Below are 21,802 nucleotides of genomic sequence, written 5' to 3'. Positions count from 1 at the left end.
TGGCATCAACAGTTAACTCAAAAAAGTTAATAGCTCTACAAGTAACACTTCACACAGCAAAGTGGTTAACTCAAGAACTAACAGTACAAGTTCCTATCTCACTGCAGCAATTACTTGCATGAAGAACTCCAAATCCTCTTCCTCCACTTTAGCAAGGCAATGATCTATTACATAAGCTATTTGGTGTGTGGGAGAAACCCCACGAATGCTATACCTCACACAATTCTCTTAATCTTATTACAGAAGAAACCCATGCATGATGTCCGCAAGATGCAGAGAACTGGACAAGACAATTCAGGCATCAGAGGTGCACCCCATCACTTCCCCCTGCCCTATCCTCCAGAGCAGGTGTCATGATTTCAATGGAGAACAGTAACTTTGAAAAAGAAATTCAAATTCCTAGTTATTAACTGAAAGAATTATGCCATAAGGTTTAAGGTTTTAAACAAAAACTTTTACAAGAGTTAAACAAAGCAAACACTGCTAACTTAACACTATATTTCATAAACACATATCCTTTAAACCAAAAAAATCTCAGAACACTTTCTGTTCTGCTTTTATTTAAACCTAAGAGATCCCCCTATACTTTACAGGATTTTGACAGTTCTCTCTGTTCTCCTGAAACAAACCTAAAGGGTGCCACAGTTCTCCAGAATTCACTGATTCTCCTCAGTGTTCCTGCTATCTCCAAGGAATGAAATTTATTGGGGTCCTTCCACTAATATCCAGCTAGGCAACCCTCCAGCTCTCCTGCAACACTTTATGATTGGAAACAACATAGTTCAAGGATGGGCCTCACTGCTTTCTTGCCTAGTGACTCCAAAACAGAAAACACCCTTGGTTTCTGATAGCCTTTGTCATGAGTCTACAATTCCTGAGAGATTTTTTCAAAGCTGTTTCCAGGCTCCATCTGACTGCTTCTGTGAGGAATCACACAGCTAAGTCCAAAACCAGAAAAAGCCTCCCTGCAATCCATTTCCACAAAAATGTGGCACATCTGGGATGACCCAGGTAGAGATCCAAGCTAGTTGTTATCTCCAATTCTCAAGTCTGACCTTTGATCTGAAAAGTATATGGATACTTTAAGACCTTCCCTTGTTTACCAGTTGCTTTCCAACCTCTCTTTGATTGGGGGAAATTACGTGACTAATTTATATTTCTAATGCGGACAATTGCAACCCTACCAGACTCTCTGGCTCCATTATGAAATGAAGAGAGGACCACATATTATTTATTGTTTTCCCATTTCCAATTCTGTCCTTGTTAAATAAACATTTATTTGAATGTTTCTCTTTGAATTGCAATCTTTAGGTCTGTTTACCAGCTTCACATCAGTTATTTTCATTTATCTTACATATAAAAATTTCAATCCACAAACTAAAAGTTACATTCCTAAAGCATATGAATCATGAAATTAAATATTTGTAACACAGGCCATAAAGCTGGTAGGGAGACTCTCCTATAACCAAAAGAAATGGTGAGAATCAGTGAGAAACGAGGTAGTTCAGACTCAAGATCTAGACATGCAGTCAGCAGATTGCAATCTGTAGACTCCAAAGTCACACCTCCATATTTTAATAAGTCCTAATGACACCCATGAGGCTCTAGATCACAATTGGAAACCACAATGCAACTAAAAATGGGGCAGAATCAGGCCCTGCCCCATAACACTCGTTCAAAAAGGCATACATGCTCATTTTACATCATAAGTTCACTCACATTGGCAAGTAATTCATTTAAGATGAAGGATCATTACCTAAGAGGTTCATAATAAAAGTCCTAAATATGACCCAAATTGTTAAACACATGAATGGTTCTTATAAAGCAAAATAAATCAAGAAGAATGCAAAGTCTCTCTAAAAACTTCAACAGGGAGAAACAAAACAAACTTGAATTTTCAAAATCCGAGAAAGGCAAAGAAATGTTTATTAATAAACTCGACTTAAGATCGTTGATACATATTCAAAGTGTAGTCCCCTTCAGCTCAAAGTAGCACATTTTCAAGCATTCCTGGCTTTAAAATTAGAATAAGGAGCAGTGGGGTGACCAACATCACAGTAAAACAAAAGTATGATTAGGGCCCCCATTCAATACAGGCAGTCTTGTAGTCCTGGTCAGCTTGGGGGCAAATGACATTCCACTTAAATAGCTCCCAATGAGTGATCCTGCTCATCAGGTTGTATCATTTTCATTTGGAAACTAAACGAACCCTATGTACCAAACCACAAATATGGTTTATGGTCCCTCAGAAGATACAAAAAGGAATCCTTTATGAAAAAAGAATACATGAATGAACTTATGGATTCTGCCAACTTTTGAGAAACAGTATAATAAATAGCACGATGAGGCAGTGGAATTTATATCCACACAAATAGGATGACCTGATAGCTCAACAGGAACTAAGTAGAAATATAATTCGGATCTTACCCCGTTCATACAGCACAATATAGGATATTTTTGGAACACAATTTCATTTGTAATTACATTTAATGTGTGTGGTATGAGGATACCAAAGTGACAGGAGGCTATCTTCTACAGTCCTAGATAAATTAGCAATGTTGAGAGAAACTGATAGAGACTACTGTGAAGGTTAACAGGTGAAGAAGAAACCGAGGAGGGGGGATTAAACTAGAAAGTTATCTTACAGGTTATGATGGATATTCAACATAAGGCTAAGAAGCAGATGACAGGTGCAGATTTGAGAGCGTAGGCACGTGTGAGATAGGACACACATTAAACTAATGTACAGAACACAGCAGAGGGATAAGTGTTTGAGTCAGAGAGAAGAGTGTCCTAACTGCAGCTGCCAGAGTCGGATTATGATACTTCAAGATCGGCATCGCTCGAGCGATGTTATTTTTATATTTCAGTACCATCACTAGTTTCATCTCTAACTGTATTAGCAGCACTGTACTATAAATGAGCCAGAACTAGTGCTTCTGACAGCACCCATCACACAACTTTTCTGTGCACTGTCAGAAGCATATACAAAAGGCGCCTGCCACCAAATATGCATGTGATATTGGCATATTTATGACTGCAACTATATTGGCTTACACAGAACTTCACTTAAAGTCTATTGCCAGAAAACAAAATTGTAGTCAGGACTGTGCAAAAATGGCATATGTGCAGCTGTTTGTGTTGGCATTAGTTCTAGGAGCTCTACTCCACATTATAAATGGGATGGACTGTTCAACATCAAAAGAAGGATAAGTTTGAATAGTAGCTCTAGTAATATAAACATCCATGGCTGCTGCAAAAAGTGAGAGTGAGGCCTGGAATTTACAGTAGGGATAATGGTGAGATTGCCAGCACTGTTATTGTTACTGTAGAAAGCTGACAGCAATTTCGGGCACTGCACAAGTGCAGTTAAATGCAGGAATTTGTAAACTCTGTTAGGGATACCCTGCTCCCCAAAGGCTATGCTGTTTCAGTCTTCACCAATGCAATCATTAGAAATCATTGATTTGTCATGAGCTTCAACCATTTATATATTAGTCTTGCAGCTAACAACCAATAAAAACATTGATAATTCCTGATAGAACAAGACTTGAGTTTTTAATGGTGTGTTAAGTCATAATTATTGCTGAACAACCTCCCTGGCCTGAGAAACTAATTTGACATATGTGGAGTCTCAGAATATTTTAAAATTGCAGAATGCTAATAAAATATATTTTTAAAACGTCTGTTCTGATATTTGTTTCTCACTTAGCCTTGTGTATATATCCCAATTTCTATTCAGCTTTCTGTACAATGGTTTAAACGCGATTTCCCTTTTTACTTCCTGCTTTGCTGTCTGTGCGAATTCTTTAATCTGATATGATCAGCCTGCCAGCTGTCTACCTTGTTGCCGGATGGCACTGATCCCCGTAGATGGCACAAATTGAAACTGAGGTCTGAGAACAGGAAATCTACGCTCTTGAGACTTAAAAATCTTTGTGGGCAGTTTTCTTAAGAGGTCAGCAGCTACTGCTGCTCCTTTGCCGCTGACCATAAAACGTAGACCACACAGGTCCTTGTCATGGATATAGACAACCATGTAGGATATTTATTCCATTGCCTTTGGGACCAAATAAATATTTTTTACACTGTAGCTGTGGTATAAGATCCATCTCCACAGAAGCTAAAAAGCAAAACCACTGCCAGATGGACCTATTAACTCATCGCTGCAGTTCCTTACCAGAGCTGTTTCACAACCAAAGTAAACAGCAGAATTTTCTAGTGATCCTCTTGTTTATTCATGATGTTACTGTGAGGCTACATTAGGAGTGTGAAAGCTTCTCTGACTTAGTTCTATATTATGATGTGTGACCTCACATAAAGCAATCATCAATATCAATGCTGAAAAACAAAAAAATACTTTACATAAGTACAAAGCTCAAATAAACTTTGTATGAAGTGCCCACATGAGCTTGTTCAATTTACTGAGATTGCAATCATTTCAACAGTGCTTAAGGCTGATCAGTATGCAATTACTTTTGTCACAGTCTTTCAAATTTCATCATTAAAATGGGACCCTGATCTTCTCATTTGCTTAAAATGTTGCTGGTGCTATATACTGAGTACAAAATAACATATACATGGTCAACATCTTGTGCATTAAAGTAAAATGGTAAGCAAAGAATTTATTTCTACAACATTGTAAGCAGCTCATCTGAATGGCAACAACGATTTGCAAATAAAATGTCTTTCGAACATGCATCACATCTTGTAATGATGCAAGTTTCTAGATGCTGGTCAAGATTTAGCAAAATTAATCAGAAGCTTCTTCACTTCTTAAGCATGGCTCAGCCTCTTCAGTTGCCCAGTACACCATCAATCAGCTTACAGACTTTTATTCCATCTTGTAGGCCCACTTCATATCATCAGTCCGTGGCTTGTGTCCAGTTAAATTTGTTACGAGATACTCAAAGTTCTTCCAAAATCCAATCTTCTCTAGAAGGTAATTCAGCCATCCTGAGCACAACAAAGAGGATTTACATAAATCAGGTTGTGTAGTCTCAGAAACATCACAAACTTTTAAACCTTCTATGCACCTTCTATACGTCAGTGTTTTGGACAAATGAGGTTAATTTTCCTCATCAAAGCCTCTTTTGTTCCTTTGCCAACTTTTATGTCATTCTATAATAATATATCTTACTAGAATCTTAAATGAATAAGCCCATGAATTTGGGCTTTGGCTATCACCCAGTATTGTTGAATATTACAAATCAATTTTAAAATGAATTTCAACATGTTGCAGTTGAACAAAAGACATGTAAAACCTGTTTTTTTTTTTACAAATGGTCATTTTAAAATGCTGTAACTAAAAACAGTATTTCAAGGCTGCTTCAAATCCCTGATTGATCCCTGTGCAGCCAATTTTTCTTGTTTTCTGCTGGTTCTGTTTTATGCAGGTCTATTTGTTACTACTGACAGTAGGTTATTAATAATTCGATGTGGAGAGTGTTGCTTACTGAGAACTGAGAACATATCATTCCTGAGAGAGAAGAGGGCTGTTAGGCCACATTCTCCCTTGAAACAGATGCTCTCCCCTGTGGATTGTTTGTAAATACACTCATCGTTGGTGTCCTACAAAACAACTCATCATTTTTTCCAATGCCTGTTAGTGAACCTAGCTTCCTCAACAAGGAGGATGTTTGGGGACTTCTGGATGTAAAACTAGGGCCTGGCTTTTTTGTGACAGCTGGAAAAAAAATACTTCAACAAAAAAGTGGAAATTCTGCAGTTAGTTTAAAGACAACTCAGTCTTAAATGAGATGATTGGCTAGGACCAGTTTAATACTCTTGACTAGTTGTGTGGTGCTATTGTGCAGAAGATATACACAGAACATCACTTTTGCCGTAGATTAGGTTGCACCAAAATGGCCTTATCCTTCAAATCTGATGATATAACTGTTGTCCAAATCGAGGCCTGGGGATAACCCAGGTTGTTATACTGCATCACTCATGTGAGTCAATAACCCAAACAAAATGAAATTCTGCAATGCTCCGTCGAGCTTGGGTAACAAAAGATTATTTCACACAGGATGATGACAAGTGATCGATCCCATTGTGGAGCATTTTAGCTCAGATGGCAATGAGGCAACATTGTTACCCACTTTTAGGACAAAAGCAGATCCTTTTCATTTGACTGCAAGCGCCGGACTGGTAACTACTTTTGGACATGAATTTCAATCAACAAAAGGTAAAGATATCACCAACACCTAAATTCTCCCATTAATATTTCACAGCCAGACATGAATACAAAATAAATAAATAAATTAGGCAGCTATTCATATCTCTCTGGAGTGGGATGAGGTTGCTTTCCTTTTTACAGCCATTGCTAGCAGGAATAAAGAGTCTTCAGTCAATTTTCTAATTTGCCTTACAGATCTTGTATCAACATCAGTGTTCAGTAGAGTATTTGCATTGACTTTTGGGCAAGATTACATTTATAGATTAAATGCTCTGCTGTCAAAGTGATCATAAGCAAATTACTGAACAATGAAGGCAAGGCAACCAAGGCTTGCTATTTTAATTAAAATGGTCCCAGTTCAAGGATAAAGGTTTGAAGTAGTTTGTCGACAGTGCAAATTTCTGTCTCTGTTCTTCGGTTCTGAATTAGTATTTACAACTTTCACCCCACCTGTGGTAATGCAGAAGTAAGTTTCATGAGGGGCAACATGATGGATTCGATGATGCTTTCTGGGCAAGATGATGTGAAGGTCCTGTAAGACAGTGACCCAGCGAGGCAGACCGAAGTACGTGTGAGACCATTTGTGAATCTGATTGGTCATTGTCACAAATATGCCTAAACAGAACACATAACAATCCCAGGCATAAGCTTCACAGACAGCTTCTGCAAAAGAAAACAAAGGAGGAATCAAATGAAGCTCTGTCTTACAGCAATCAAACTAGCCACTCACATATTTGCCAATATTGAAAAAATAAATTTTGGCTAATAAACTGGAAAAATGCTCTCTCTTTGCATCACCTTTCAAGAGCTATGCATGAACTACAAATATAGCTTCTATGCTTTACAATAGTCAATGGGATTACATTGTGATGGGAAATGGGGCAGAATCACGCGGTCCAGTAAAATCTTGTTAAAATAAGCTAACAGAATCCCAAGGACAATTTCTAATCTCTACAGGATTTCCCACTAAGCTAATGGAATACAAGAACAAGAATTTCCAATTTTATAAAAATTGTTCAGCAAGAATAACAGGAGGTCTGCTTTAATCAAATAAAACTCTTGACAGGTACAATCAACATGGACTGGTTTCTGTATTGTACCGTGGTAGAAAAGCCCACCCGTAACTCCTTTCACATTCTAAACATGACTTTTTGTTTTGTAATTATGCTATTCTCTCCTCAGACATTTGAAGTATCCTTCGCCTTCTTCATGTTCTCAAACCCAATTTCAAACATTATTGCGCAACAATGGAAAAGACATATACGTGATTCCTTTTTAAACATTGCAGTTGTAAAAAAAGGACTTTTGGAATAGTATTCACATTCCTGGAGTGCAGATCATAAATTTAATTGCCAAATGCTACACGCCGCACTCTTTGTTCTGTCAGTGATGTTGAACCTAACAATTCAAAAATCTGCTCTTCAACTCAGAAATCAAAGATTTCTGATCACAAATTAGAAATACAGACTTGAATCAACCATTCACTAGTGTTGTAGTAATAAATATTCAGTCTATTTCATGTTTAATCCATCTAATGGTCGAACGTGGTTGCACAATGGTGTGCTTTACCAGAAGTGATGAATTCCTTTCTCAGCAACAGCACTTTCCCTGTCAGGAGAGTCTGCATGAAGAGAAGAAAGAGGTTGCTGACCTGCACAGTGTTTTGGGATGAAAGCACGGTTTGGTTTCAAAGGCCTACTTCATCAACTCTTTATATGGTTAACCTACTGAGTACTGCACGTCCTTTGCAGCCTTCAAAATTCCCAAATGTTTTTTGGCCAGGCAGCAGCTGTGAATGAAAGTCACTATAATTTTCTAATATTTGATATTAAAGCACTGAGCTGTAAAAATCTGCAGAAACGGAATTTTAAGAATCTAACCAAAATAACTGTTTAGGCTGTGGACGGAAAGGCATCAAGATCATAATTTGGTATTTAATGAGTTGAATGCTTCAGGTTATCATTCCTCATTAAAAACTCCAGCAGTTGCCACATAAATCTGTGGTTAAAACACAGCTATGTTACAATATTTGAAGTACTTTAGTCTTCAGGAACATGAGATTCTGCACTGGGATTTAACAACCCTTGAAATGTCGAAGTATGATAAAGGGATATGCTGATAGGAACTTCAGCAACTCATAACATACTTGGTCAGATAATAAAGTTTAGTGCGTGGTGAGTGGGGTGAGCAGAGGTGAAAGAGAGGACAAGATAGGCCCATATTATTGTTGAGGAATAAGGTAGCACTTCCACAGAAAGCTGTAATTATAACAATATTACAATGCACTATTTAGCAATACTATTTTCTTGACATTTACATTTCTCAAATTTTACTTTAGAACACACACTCAACATTTGTAGAAACAGTCCCATTTAACTAGATCTGACAGAAATCACACATCCATTATAATAGCTGCAAAGAACATTAAGTATTAAAAGGTTATTAATTCAAGGTCATTAAGTAAATTCAAGTGCAACCCTACTTTCTGAATTGCATTTTGTTGCAGGATATGTGAATATGAAATTAGCAACAAGCTGGGAATATATAAAATGCTTAATAAAATAATAGTAGCTTCCTTAAAAATAATTAGAATCTGTTAAGAGTTTAGATTTTAATATGTAGTTTGGGATATTTAACTAAATAGACTCTCAATCTTCACAATTCAGTTTTCTTCTTTCAACTTCTTCTTGAACAAGTGTCTCGCCAACAGCCCAGGTCCATGAGCTGAACATTGATACCTGGTAGCTGTAAAAGACTAAATTATCAATTTATAATGCGTCTTTGACAGATCAGATCCAATTCTATAAAATGTCAGCCTTTAAAGGAGAGTTACTTTCATATTAACTTTGTTTTCATCAAATGTGCCCCCATCAAAAATCTTAGGAATCATCTTTTGGTTTAATGAATGAATGGTTGGTAAAGACACTGCATTAAATACAAATAAATCCTTTACAAAGATCAATAATCATTAGCAATAAAAATAATAATCAATGAAATTTCGTGCAAGTCTTCTTGGGTCTTGACTGAAAAAAAAATTGTTACAGTGCCACTAGATGGTGCTAGAAAAGAACAATTTGAACCTTCTTGCAACTTGCTTGTGAGAAAGTCAACTAAACATATAAATAATAACTCAATAGATAAAGTGATTTTTATTTAATAGGCTGTTTATGATGAAATTCAAAATAACAAGAAGCCAAGCCTGCAACTACTTTTGCCTCCACTGGCATATTACCTATTGAGGTACATTTGTACAGATCAAATAAAACTCATTTATGGTATTTAAGTTTAAGTTTGATTATCTTGCTCACAGCTAGAGTTCACTGCATGCCCAAGATGGTTTGAACATGTATTGGGCAGTACGCAAGCATTTCCAAGAAGAAAGCTAAGTTAATGTCCCCTAATATTAAATAAGAGACAAACAAATTGCAGGCTTTTCCTGATACTAAGCCTAGATTGTCTCAATGGGTGTTATTTATTGCACTGTATCAGCACTTAGTGCAGTCAATCCGAATGCTACAATACAATTGACATTCATTGCCATGCCACAAAATGCATTGGTCAGTATTGTTACTGCTGCACAGTTTGCATTAAAGTGCAACATCTTACTGAATTTGTCCCCTTTGCATTTTGAATGGAAGCTTAAAGTTATTCACATCTTTAATGATGCTGTCTGTTATGTGGTTTAGAAATGATGTCCTGACTGAAGTGTTTTCATAAACCTACATCTCCTTATAGGTTTCATTAAAGTGCAACATTCTTTTGCCACACTTCCTCACTTAATTTACTCTCTCTCAGTTTAGACATTTCCATGTCACATGTTACTCAATGGCCAACACGTTGGACCAGCAACCTGATCCAATACCTCCAGCATTGCAGTTGGGAAGTGTCCCAGAGCAATTCAAGATAATCCCTCCACCCTGAGTTTCAACTCACCCTCATGGTTTTACCAAGACTCTAAATGCAGTTTACGTGGAGTCACAACAGAAACGTATTGCTACTACAATTGTGTACATTGCATCACCACCTTCAGTACAGCTGTGCTTACCGTAATTATTACTTTCTCTATTTTAAGAAAACTTTTCAAATTTTCCTGCTATTTACAGCAACAACCTGCACTTATCTGTTACCTTTCGTGCAGTAATACATCCCAAAGTGCTTCACAGGAGTGTTCATCAGAAAAAAAAAGGACACCAGTCAAAAGGATGGGATGGTAGGATGGGGACTAGAAACTTGATCAAAGAAGTAGGTTTTTTGAAGTGCGTTAAGTGAGGAAAGGTAAAGAGCAGAAAGATTTAGGGAGGGAATAGCAGAGTTCAGATCCTGGATGGCTGAATGTACTGCCACATATTGGTGGGGTCAAGAAAGGTGAGGGATACACAAAAGGCCAGGTTTGGAAGAACACAGTTGTAGGGCTGGAGGAGGTTACAAACATAGGAAGGGCAGAGGCCATGGAGGGTTTTGAACAAGGGTGAGAATTTTAAAATTGAGGTGCTGTTGGACTGGGAGCCATGCAGGTCAGTGAGCACAAGGGTGATGGATGAATGGGACTTGATACAGGTTAAGGACAATATAATTTTGGGTATTTATGGAGAGTGAAAAGGGGGAGGCTGTTCAGGAGAGTATTGGAATAGTTGAGTCTGCTGGTAACAAAAACGTGGGTGAGGGTTCCAGTAGCAGACAGGCTGGGCAGAGGTGGAAACAGATATTAGGTAGGTAGAAGTAGGCAGTCTTTGTGGTAGAGCAGATTGGGAGTCAGAAGCTTGCCTTGGAGTCAAACAGTCAGCCTGGTTCAACCTGAGAACTGGCCAGGCAGAGGACAGAATTGGTGGCTGAGGAACACAATGTGTGGTTGGAGTTGAAGACAATGGCTTTGGTCTTCCCAATGTTTAACTGAAGGAAATTTTGGCTCATATAAGACTGCTCAGTCTAATGACACTGAAGCAATGGAGGGATTGGGAGAGGTAGTGAGGTAGAGCTGGATGTCATCAGTGTACATGTGTAATCTGGCGTGTATTTGGATGCAGAAACCGAGGGGCAGCATGTAAATTAAAAAAATAGGAAAGATTAAAGATAGATCCTTGTGGGATTCCAGGTCTGGGGGCAGGAAGAAAAGCCATTGGAGGAAATTCTCTGCCAATGACTGTATAGGTAAGAAGGGAAGCAGGTGAGGGAAGTGCCACTCAGCTAGACAACAAAAAGGCATTGGAGGAGGTTGGTGTGGTCAACTGTGTTGAAGGCTGCAAAAATATCACACTGGATATAACTAGTTGAAGACCATTGTATAGGAAAACCTCTCCACAACTGGAAGAGCTATATCATAATATTCAGCACATTGCTGCACCAGAACCAGCCAAGTGGAGGCATAAGTGTCGCACATAACCTGCCAAGCAAGGGGCACACTGCTGTTTCAGTGCAGAATGCTGCCCTGCATTGTGGCAGGCACAGCGCTACCTAAGAAGCTAGATCACCCCAGCAACATACAATTCAAGCAGGGTACATCAGCATATTTTTTCACTTCCCCATGGCAAAAATAAGTCTTGTAATACATCCTATCTTGCAGCTCACCTGAGGAGAATGAAGATTCACCCTCCAAGGCAAACCACATTTGAGTGACAGGCATCCCTCGGAATCAGACTTACATCGTTGTAGTTTGCAGCTGAGCACTAAAACACTGGAGCTATCATCCTGTTTCTGAGTTACTGCATGTCCTAATGAGCACCAGAGGATGCCAGATCCTAGTCAGGAAAGGCTGTAGAAGCTTCTTCTTCATCTCTTCATTCTCTTCCTGGCTGCCAGCTTGTGCCTTATCCTACGTCATGTCCCACTGACAGTTTATGTCGCATCTGACTGTGTTAACCCTACCTAAATCCACCAATCAATATCAAGTATGTCAAAATTGATCAGCTATTTCATCGGAGTAGTAGATGATTCTTGACACATATTCACTTCAGATAGTGAACCTACATTACATTTTCATACATCCTAGTCAATAGTCCAGAGTTACATCTTTCTCACAGGCATTTCCTCTGAGCCTTTGCTTGCTCACAATGACACACATACACAATCAGGGTCAATCCAATCCTGGTTGGCTCGGATGTTTACAGTTATTTTTGAGCATGACACTGTTCCACTTCTCCAAACTTGCTGTGCTAATTACATTCCTGACCTTTCTCACAATACATTCTACTGTCAGGGCTTGGTCATCACTGTGATTGTGCGAGACTGCAGCAGATTGAAAATTATAAATACCTCCCACACCTCATTACTGGGAGGGAAAAAAGCAGAAAGCTGAAAACTGTGTCCATTATATATACACATTTGTTCTACACTGTGCTGAAAGACACTATTCTCAAATGTACAATTTACAAGTAAAACAGAATCAATTTGTAAAGGTGTTGTTCAGATTGAAAAGAAAATACATACACTGCACAAGTGCCTTTTGTTAGTTTATGTGGATTGAAAGAAACACAAAAAGAAAACTGAATAGGCAGCGAATTGTCTTTTTCACCACACAATTGTGTACTAGGGTCTTAAATAATTTGATCCAAACGCCTGTAAATAGAGTTAAGGTATTGATTAGCCATGGGCCAGTATTTTCCGGTCCTGCCCGTGGTGGGAATCGGTGCGGATGAGATGGAAAATTTGACGGATCAGTCAAAGGTCTGTTGGCTAATATAATGGAAGAACAGCTGGGGTGGCTGAATAGTGCATTCCTATGTGTCACTTTTACTTAACACTGCACATCCTCAGCAAATGCTCTTATCAGCTTCGCTGTCAGACATGTTACAAGCATACAACTGGTATTCTAGCTGCAACCTACACATTCTGCTCAAATCAGTACTGCCTGTAGAACATTAGCCATGGTATTACTCATACACTGAATGTAAACAAGGGGGACAATGAAAATACAGTTTCCACCAAAATACTAAGAGCTTTGAACTTCATACTAGTAGATCTCCCTTGGCATTGCTGATAGTGGCTGTGAACATATTGTTTTACCCCATGAAGAACACAATTGAACAGTACTATGTCTAATTAATAGTCGATAGCCAAATGCCAAATCACATTTTTATTAGAATATTGTAGATTGTGATTTTTTGGCTCAAAGTCTATCAATATATGATAATTCACATGGAAATGATTTAAAGTTAGCTTAACTATGCAGATACATAGATGTCAACATACAAGTTGACCTTTAAATCCTCGAAAAATCCCTCCAAAAGCAGGGGTCAGCTTATATGCCAAGTATAAAAGTGAAATACCAGTGTGGGGGGGTCGCCATTTTCAAATGCTGTCAGCTTCCAATGCAAAGCGTGGGCATGTCTTGAACTCCTGCTCACCTTCGCAAAACAGCCTGTATTGCCTGCTTGATCTTTTATGCCCAGTTACAAAGTACAGGTAAGTAAAACATGCGTTTGTGGGGCGAAAAATTGAGGCTGACTACTAATGCAAATATCACGGGTCATGGCTGAAGAAGGGGGTGGACCTATATGTTGAGCATATGCAAAAACATGATTTTTGGGGAAGGAAAATGGGATCAACTTATACACCAGGTCTACTTATATGCTGTGATATACAGTAGATTGAACCCTTTTTTCAACAAAATGGAACAGAGGAAACCAGTAGGGGAAATGTTCCAAAAAGATCGGGGAAAGATGTCAAATATTGTACGTAACAGTGGTGGTGTCACTAGTGTTGAGATAGTGTTCCTACAGTTTTAAGGCATAAGTCGAGGTCACATAGCATTGGAATGCTAGGATCAGTAAAAACCATGGGGGAAATTAAGAGTTGTGGGCAATAGATGCGTTTGGAGGCATTGAGAAAACCCTGGGTTGTGGAAACACTGGAAGGGAGGGACATGGGAATGGCAGCAGTAGAATAACGTGATGGATTGCAGAAGTACTGGAACGAGAGTGGTGGGTGTTCGGTGGATCAGCAATGTTAAGAAAATCATAGTCAGGGAGGGGGAGTGAGGGGTAGCACTGAGATATGCCAGCAGTGTGTTGGGAAGTAGAAGCACCCTGGTGCTCAGGGTGACAGCATCCAATCACAGCAGGTGAGACTACTTACAGGGTTTGCCCAGCAGTGACTTATAGGTTTCAATAAATTCACCCTCCTCTGTTGCTGCACTCCTGCCCTGTAACTCGACCACAAATGCTATGACCCCTCCTGGTCACTGCCAAAAGCCATCTTCACAATCATCACCAGGAAACCAGCTTTAAGTACTTTTAAAATCAATGGGGCTACTTTTCACCTTCAATACTTAGGCAGTAAACTTGGCAAGTTGATTGCCCACCGGGCATAAAACCTGCCCAATTTTTATATCCACTGATACCCATGGGAATATGAAGGTTAGGTGATGTCTTCCCCAAGTGGAAGTGAAAATGACCTCAGTGTGTTGACTTTAATGGGGCTGACTTTGAGTTCGCACCCAAAATTAAATTAAAATGGGGCAGCATGTGATTTTAAAACAAATTGAAGCACTTACACAATCGGAGGTGTCTTAAGTGCCCAGAAGTTAATACAATGAACAGTTACCAAATTAGGAGCATCATCTGAATTTTAGTTGACAAACCATTTGGCTTAACACACGCACATGCCAGTTAAAATCTGACTAAAATTGTCACGAACGCACTAGGTTGTGTGTGTTCCAAAAGATTCAGCAAAATGCAGGTGTGTTTTTATGCCAATTTGGAAAAAAATAAATCTACTAAACTCTTTCTCTCCAAGATTCAAAGAATCCTGACCAAAATATCATCAGGCAACTATAGCTTTTACTTTGTACAACCTGCTGACCCACTCTCCTTTCAGGAGCAGTAGATTTTTTCAGCAGGAGTTCTCATAGATTATTTGAATGCTTTGGAATGACCAAACAGGAGGAATTTGGAAGGGATGAAGCCTCTGTGGTTATCCACCCTATCCAGAATTTCAAACACTTCTCCGAAGCTGGAAGAGGAGTCTGATGCCTGCTGAGTTGTTGGCCCTCAACTGAAAAAGCATCAAATTATTGCGTGCAAAGAACATACACCATGTAATTCAAAGCTCCCCCTTGGTAGTTAGTTAGTTTGCAGATTACTGAAGATGCTGCTGCTCTTAATTTTTAAAAGTAGGCCTGGCTCTGAAAGTAAAGTTTATCCTCTGGGGGATGTAGCTGTAAAATTCAACAGAAGTCTGTGAGCCGTTTCAATTTTGTAATGTCAGCACAGAAAGATGAAGGAACAAGACCACCTATATTATATCCACTTTCCCATCTGGGGGCTAGATAAAAGAATTCCATAACTCTGCAGGCAAAACAGTCCCGACTTTTTACATAGGCTTTGCTTACTGGGGGGTCCTGATAATGTTTCCTGCAAAGAGTAGTGGGAGACAGGAGGGGGTCAGATCAAAAGTCCATTTAAAACTAGAGAGGAGGAAGAACATGTGGTGAATCAGTTTTCCAAGCACATACGGGATTATCCCTGGGGAACAGAATTCAAACAACACCATCTGGATGCTTGTCTCCTGGGAAAAAGGCCTTAGCAGCTGGACATCTGATTGAGAATGCATCCCCTGTTGGTTGCTGATGGGCCAATGGATATGACCCCATGCTCCTTACAGGAAATGGCACCAGAACTCACCCCAATTTTCCTGTGTGACCTGAACCACATTATTCGATACGCTCTCACATGTCATTCTGAACTGCAAGGAAGACTGTTAGAAAGTGGTTAAGGGTGCAACTGAGCAGGAGTAGATTATTTTGAATCATTCAGGTATTATTTAAAAATGAAATGGGAAATATTACACATTGCTTGCAATTCACAGGCAGCCGCTCACATCAAACTATCAGAGCAGCTGACATCATCTGCTGGCACAATGAGTCTATTTGAACTGCTGTTACTCAGCTGATCTGATTGTGCAAGTCCAGTATTTCCACAGCAACCTCTCTGAACACAGTATGCTGATAGAAGTGCCAGCTTCATTACCACTACCCATTCCCTTCAGTGGGAGATGCTTTCACCAAAGGACTGCTATTTAAATGGACTTCTGCAGGGAGGACAAAAAGGTTCAATGACACACTGTGTACTGTAGAGGAGAACAATGGCAAATCAAATAACCTTTCAAAATTAAACAGCTTGGTTCTTCTTTAAGAGGAGTAAGACAGCATTTGATAAATACAAAGTATAAAATTCATACTTTAAAAACTGCATGCCTTGGATTCTTTTTAATACTTGAAATGCATTAGAATAATAAAACAAGCAGCTATTGTTAGTAAGGCCATCCCTGCAGGGGTGGCTTACATTCTAGCTGCTTTTATATTGCTGGTATGTCACGTATGGTGCTGCCAGCTCCCAAAGCATGGGGTCTTAGGCAGCCTGCAGCAACCCTGAAGTCACTGCTGCAGATTTTTTGAGACCTGTGAGGTTGAGGAAAGAGCTAGTTAAAGGAATAGCCTTGATGAATTCAACAAGTTCATTTTGGGGCTGCCGCCAGATGCACAGGATCTGTGCACTGGCACTTGGTTCTCTAACACAATAACACAAGCGTGTGTCTATGTCTCTCAAATAAACAAAATTTGTGAGAAGGCCCATCTTACAATATGTGTTTCAAACAAATAAACAAACGAGACCAGTGCCAGTTCATTTCCATGCTCCAGTTTACACTGATTCTTTCTACTGAATAAACAAGCTGAATCAGTGCCAATCTCTAATAAGGCCCATCTCCATGGATCCAATTTGCATATGTCAAACAAACAAACTAGACTAATGCCAACCCATATTACGACAAACGCCCTTTGTCATTCTGTCACGTCTATAAAGATAAGGTTACTTTCCTATGTGATCTGCAGTTTACTAGATTGTTTTTCCACTGTTTCATACACTTTGACTTACGTTTGTGGTATCAGGATGCAGTGCAATAACATCCCATGTTGGAATACCAACACACAATATCAATGAGTGGGAAATGCAGGTTAAAGTCCCTATTTCACTCAATTCCAACTTCCAGCGCAGGGTCTTTTGAAGAAAAGTTGTGCATTAAACATGTTATTTCAGACACGCATCAATTAGACAGAGAAAAGTTTATGTGAAAATACAGGTAACCAAATGTTTTACTATCTATTTGTTTGAAGATGGACAAAATAGCAGTTTCTAACAGCCCATCATGGAAGGATGTACTGAATAAAGTCCATTTAAACACAAGTAGTTAAGGCAACTTACATTTATATAGAGCCTTTAATAAGGCAAAGCATTCAAGGGTCATTAGGCATCAGATTCAAGAATAAGGGGCTTGATGACTAAAGGTGCCATAGAAGAGGGAAATTTTATGGAAGCTTTTGAAAGTGAACCCCACAATGTAGAGGTAAGATGACCGAAATCTCTGTCACAGAGGATAAAACAAAATAGTGAGCAGCAGGCCAGAGCTGAACGAAAGGAGAGCATGAGCAGGGACAGGGAGCTGCAGAATGCTGAAATGGCAGGATGGTGCAAGGCAGGGGAGGGGTTTGAAGAGAAGGGTGAGCAAACTGAAACTGGTCTGCAGAGAATGGGAAGCCAGTTGAGTTTGGCAAGAATTGTGCCGATAGGTAATTGAGTTAAGATGCAAACAGTAGAGCTTTGGATAAGTGGGACTTTATGAAGCTAGAACAGTGAGGGAGGCATTTGAAAAATTAATCCTGGAATTGACAACGGCATGAATGAGTTTTTCAGTAACAGCTAGGGTGAGGTAGGGGCAGAGATGGAAGATGTTTTGGAGGTGCAAGTACAGACTCTTACTGATGTAGTGGATTTGAAGTTTGGAGTTTAGCTCAGGGACAAATAAACACAGACATTGCAAACTGTGGAGCTGAGCTTCAGCAGGTATCCTGAGAGGGCGATGAGATCGAGAATTGACTGCATAATGTCTAGTGCAGTTAAACAAACAAGACGTCTTCAATCTTTCCAATACTGAACTGCAGAAGTTCTGGTTAATTCATGACTAAACGCTGGATGGCAGCCTGGCAGACAGTAATACATGGAGAATCAATGGGGTAGTAGTGAAAAGGCAGAGCTATGTACCATTGCCATGCATATGAAATCTGATCCCACGCTTTTTAATTGAAGGACAACATACTGAAGAGTGTTAGAAAAGGCCATGAATGAAAGCTGAGGGCACACTGGGGTTGACCATAAAAAGTCCTGGAGGAAAAGTTATTGCAGGAGATTGCAGCTACATTGGGACCAAACGAACGATGAGAGTCCAACACCATGGTGAAGAACCATAGACCACTGTTCAGGAGAATGACACGATCAACTCTGTCAAAGATCTAAAGTTGGGGCTGGGGTGGAGTGCTGATTTATTGTGGAGGAAAGAACGAATTGTTCTTCCAGGATTTTTTTTTAGCTGAGGTCTACTTTCTGCCACACATTTTTGTGGTATTTATATATTCATGTGAAGAGTTTTCAATTAAAAATGTCAATTTCTATTGTGATCCAGAAACAGGAGAGCTTGTCTTCAGTACAATCTGGTTATCTAAGGAATATAAAATTGGTTCTGATTTTTTCTGATGTGATGTGAACCAGTTCTTGCTAACACTGCAGTGATAAAACCACTAGCCAGCTGCAAAAGTGGTTTCTTTCCCATACTGCTGTGTGGATCTATACAAAACAAACCTTCTGGGTCTCTCTCAATTTTCCCTTTCATAAAGGGCTGAAGTGCCTTTTTACAACAGATAGATACCCTGAGAAATGAACATTCAAAAAACAGTGGAGTTGCTAAAAAAGGACTGCTCCACTCAGACAGCAAGAAATGGCTCCATAGCAAGTGATCACTAATTCTTTTTCCACACCAAGCTCTCATCGTTACAAAAGATGTATGTGGTATTCACGGAATCTGCTTAGAGACTCTGTTAGTTGAGTGCGTTCGTCTATTACTACTGCATCCATTCCTGGTGATAGTAACCATGTAACCACCCAAAGTCACTGGTGGAAGAAAGCTCTCTCTTTTGGGTGCAAGTATTTGTTATGCTCGTTATGTTTAAGTAAGGGATGCTCTTTGTTTAACATTGATTGGTCCTGTATCCATGATCCTCCCTTCCCATGATGGTCATACGTGGGTGAAAACTATTTTTGAATCTCATTGTATTCTCTGGTGGAGACATTCTAGCGTGAAGAAACCAAGTGCAGCTTTTACCGATACAATAAAAGGAAATATACATGTAAGAAAAGAGGATCAATAATATTTAAAGATGAAAAGCAGAAACAGGGCAATTAATGGAATGATAATAAAATTAATTTGAAAAAAGGTGAGATAAGGTAAACTGGAAGAAAATTCTGAGAGAGGTGATGCTATCTCGTCGTATTGTAGTGACTCATGTTGATACGCATACTGCATGGTTTTGAAAATCAGACCACTTCAACTGAGCTCACTGTTCATAGGCTGCATAATTGTCTACATTACTCCAAGTAGATTTGGAACAGGATCAGAATTGTTCAGGATCATCCACACTCACAGCCAGCAAAAATATAGCATTGCTTGTTTGAAGTCTGATTACATATAAATGAAAGGTTTTACAAACAATCTGGAATGGCTGTGAGCACAAACAATCTGGAATGATAGCAGCATGATGGTCCTCCTGTTGAGCATTTGGATGGGTTGAGAGTATCACTGCAATGACGGCAGTATGATAACCCCCACTGAGTATTTGGAATGATTTGTGAATGGCTTTTATGTCTCTCTTTGCCTTTTCTTTCAAGCAGATGGTGATGCAGGGAACCCCAGCTACTCAACACTATAAATTAACATGGATGCAGAGGAATAAAATTAAATAAAATGGAATCTGAGATTCTCCATATTTACTGACGAAAGCATGTAGTTTGGTATTCCATTGTTTATTTAAATGAAGTTTAAACCCTTTTCTCACATGTTTCAAAATGGGGCTTTAGCAAAATGTTTTCCTTCACTGTGTTTTATTCCTCTATGTTTTACTTCACTGGAGATGGCATTAAGAGGAAGAACAGTCAGGAGCTTCAAATCTGGTGCTGGTCAAACTCAGGCTTCATCACCAAAGGATGTCAGGTGGTCTAGACAAGCTTCACCTGGATCACCACATCAATAACAGCATTTACACTATGCCTTTAACACAGAAAAAACCCCAAGGTGCGTCACTAAAATGACAATACCATACTGAGCTAAAGGGGAAGATATTAGGAGGCGTGGCAAAAAGATTGGTCAAAGTGGCATGATTTAAGGAATGATTTAAAGGGGAAAGGGAAGCAACTTCACAATGCAGAGACTAGACGGCTGAAGGCCACCTAAGGTCCAATGAAGGAACTGGTGAAACGGTGAGTTCTCGAAGACTGTGGGTCTCATTGGCAAGGTCAAGAATGAATTTAAAGATCAGGATAACAATTGCGAATTTGGGATGTTGAGGAATCTGGAACCAATATAGGGTCTAGAGGTGACAACGATGAGGGTTTCAGAGGAAAACTGGCTGAAGTAAGTGTGAAGGAAGGGGATGTTATAGAAGTGGAAATAGGCCTTTGTGATAGAGTGTATATGGGGTTAGAAAACCAGCTCAGCGTCAAAAAGGGCACCAAAATTGCAAACAGTCTGGTTCAGCATAGGCTAGGAAGGCGATTGTATCAGTAGCAGTGTGTGTGGATGGTATAAAGTAAAGCTAACCGCTTTGGTCTTCCTAATGTTAAATGGAGGAAATTGCAGCTCAGCCAGGACTGGATACCAGGAAAGCAGCCTGACAACACAGAGCCAGCATAGAGACTGTAAGAGAGCTGAATGCCGCCAGCATTCCTGTGGAAATGATGCAATGTCTTCAAAAAGAAATGAGAACAAAAACTACATTTCACAATATGAGGTGCATCACTCAATTTGTTTAATTTTTGAGTGTCTTACTTATAACTTAAAGGCAATGCGTAGTCTAAATTCTACACATCAACTTTCCTATCTTGTAGGGATATCTCTCAATCCTGCAATTCCAAAGAAGGCTGCCTCTTAAAAGTGATAATGATAACTACGGTTGAACCATCTCATATTCTTGATGTAAGTTTTGGTATTTTGAAACAAAAAAAAAAAGTACTTTCTTCCAAATATCCTAATGATTGCTCAGTAAGTTTCCTTTAAAATATCAGTGATTTTAAGAATCAAAATATTAGTGGAAACAAAAATTCTTGGAACTTAGGACATGGTAAGTTTGCTTTAAAATATAGATTCCAAAGCAAAGGCTTGGCTAAGAGGGGAAATTAATTAAGATTGTTTTAATAAGGCACATCTGCCGCAGCTTCTAAAGCAATGGTATAAAATAGCAGCCCTCATCTTGTTGACAACCAGGCACCCTTGACTATTAGTTGCGGCTTAATTCTTTCTCATGATTTTGAAAGCAAGCGGACTCTTATCCAAAAATGCAGGCACTCCCAGTTGAGACTCTGGCCCAGAGATAGCAGTGTATTTTCCTGGTGCTACGATTACTGTGTAGTTTTTTTTGGCAACATCAGAATTTTTAGATGTTTTAGTAGCGAAACTATTATGAGCACCACAGCTGTTGCCAAGTGTTACGTACCATATTAGGATAGTGGTCGAAAATACAGCTACATCTGGTACAAAGCTTCACAAATGAATTCTGACCTTTTAAGTGGCCCAGGGTTAAAGTTTATC

General features: G+C 39.2%; 1 protein-coding gene across 2 annotated transcripts in view; it reads right to left on the bottom strand.

Moving 5' to 3' along the window:
* Positions 1-1,903: 1,903 nt before the first annotated feature.
* si:ch211-212o1.2 (uncharacterized protein LOC492735 homolog) overlaps positions 1,904-21,802 on the bottom strand; it is a 122,609-nt gene continuing 102,710 nt past the window's right edge. For both annotated transcript variants that reach the window (XM_041191769.1, XM_041191770.1), the window contains 2 exons: positions 6,629-6,841; positions 1,904-4,956 (listed from right to left, as the gene is read on the bottom strand). In XM_041191769.1, the coding sequence (XP_041047703.1) occupies positions 4,835-4,956; positions 6,629-6,841 (335 nt within the window). In that variant the 3' untranslated portion in view covers positions 1,904-4,834. The remainder of the gene's footprint in view (positions 4,957-6,628; positions 6,842-21,802) is intronic.

This window comes from Carcharodon carcharias, chromosome 7, assembly GCF_017639515.1.
Source record: "Carcharodon carcharias isolate sCarCar2 chromosome 7, sCarCar2.pri, whole genome shotgun sequence".
Classification (NCBI taxonomy): Eukaryota; Metazoa; Chordata; class Chondrichthyes; order Lamniformes; family Lamnidae; genus Carcharodon; species Carcharodon carcharias.
Note: the sequence above shows the minus strand (reverse complement) of the source record. Positions and strands in the feature narration are given on the sequence as shown.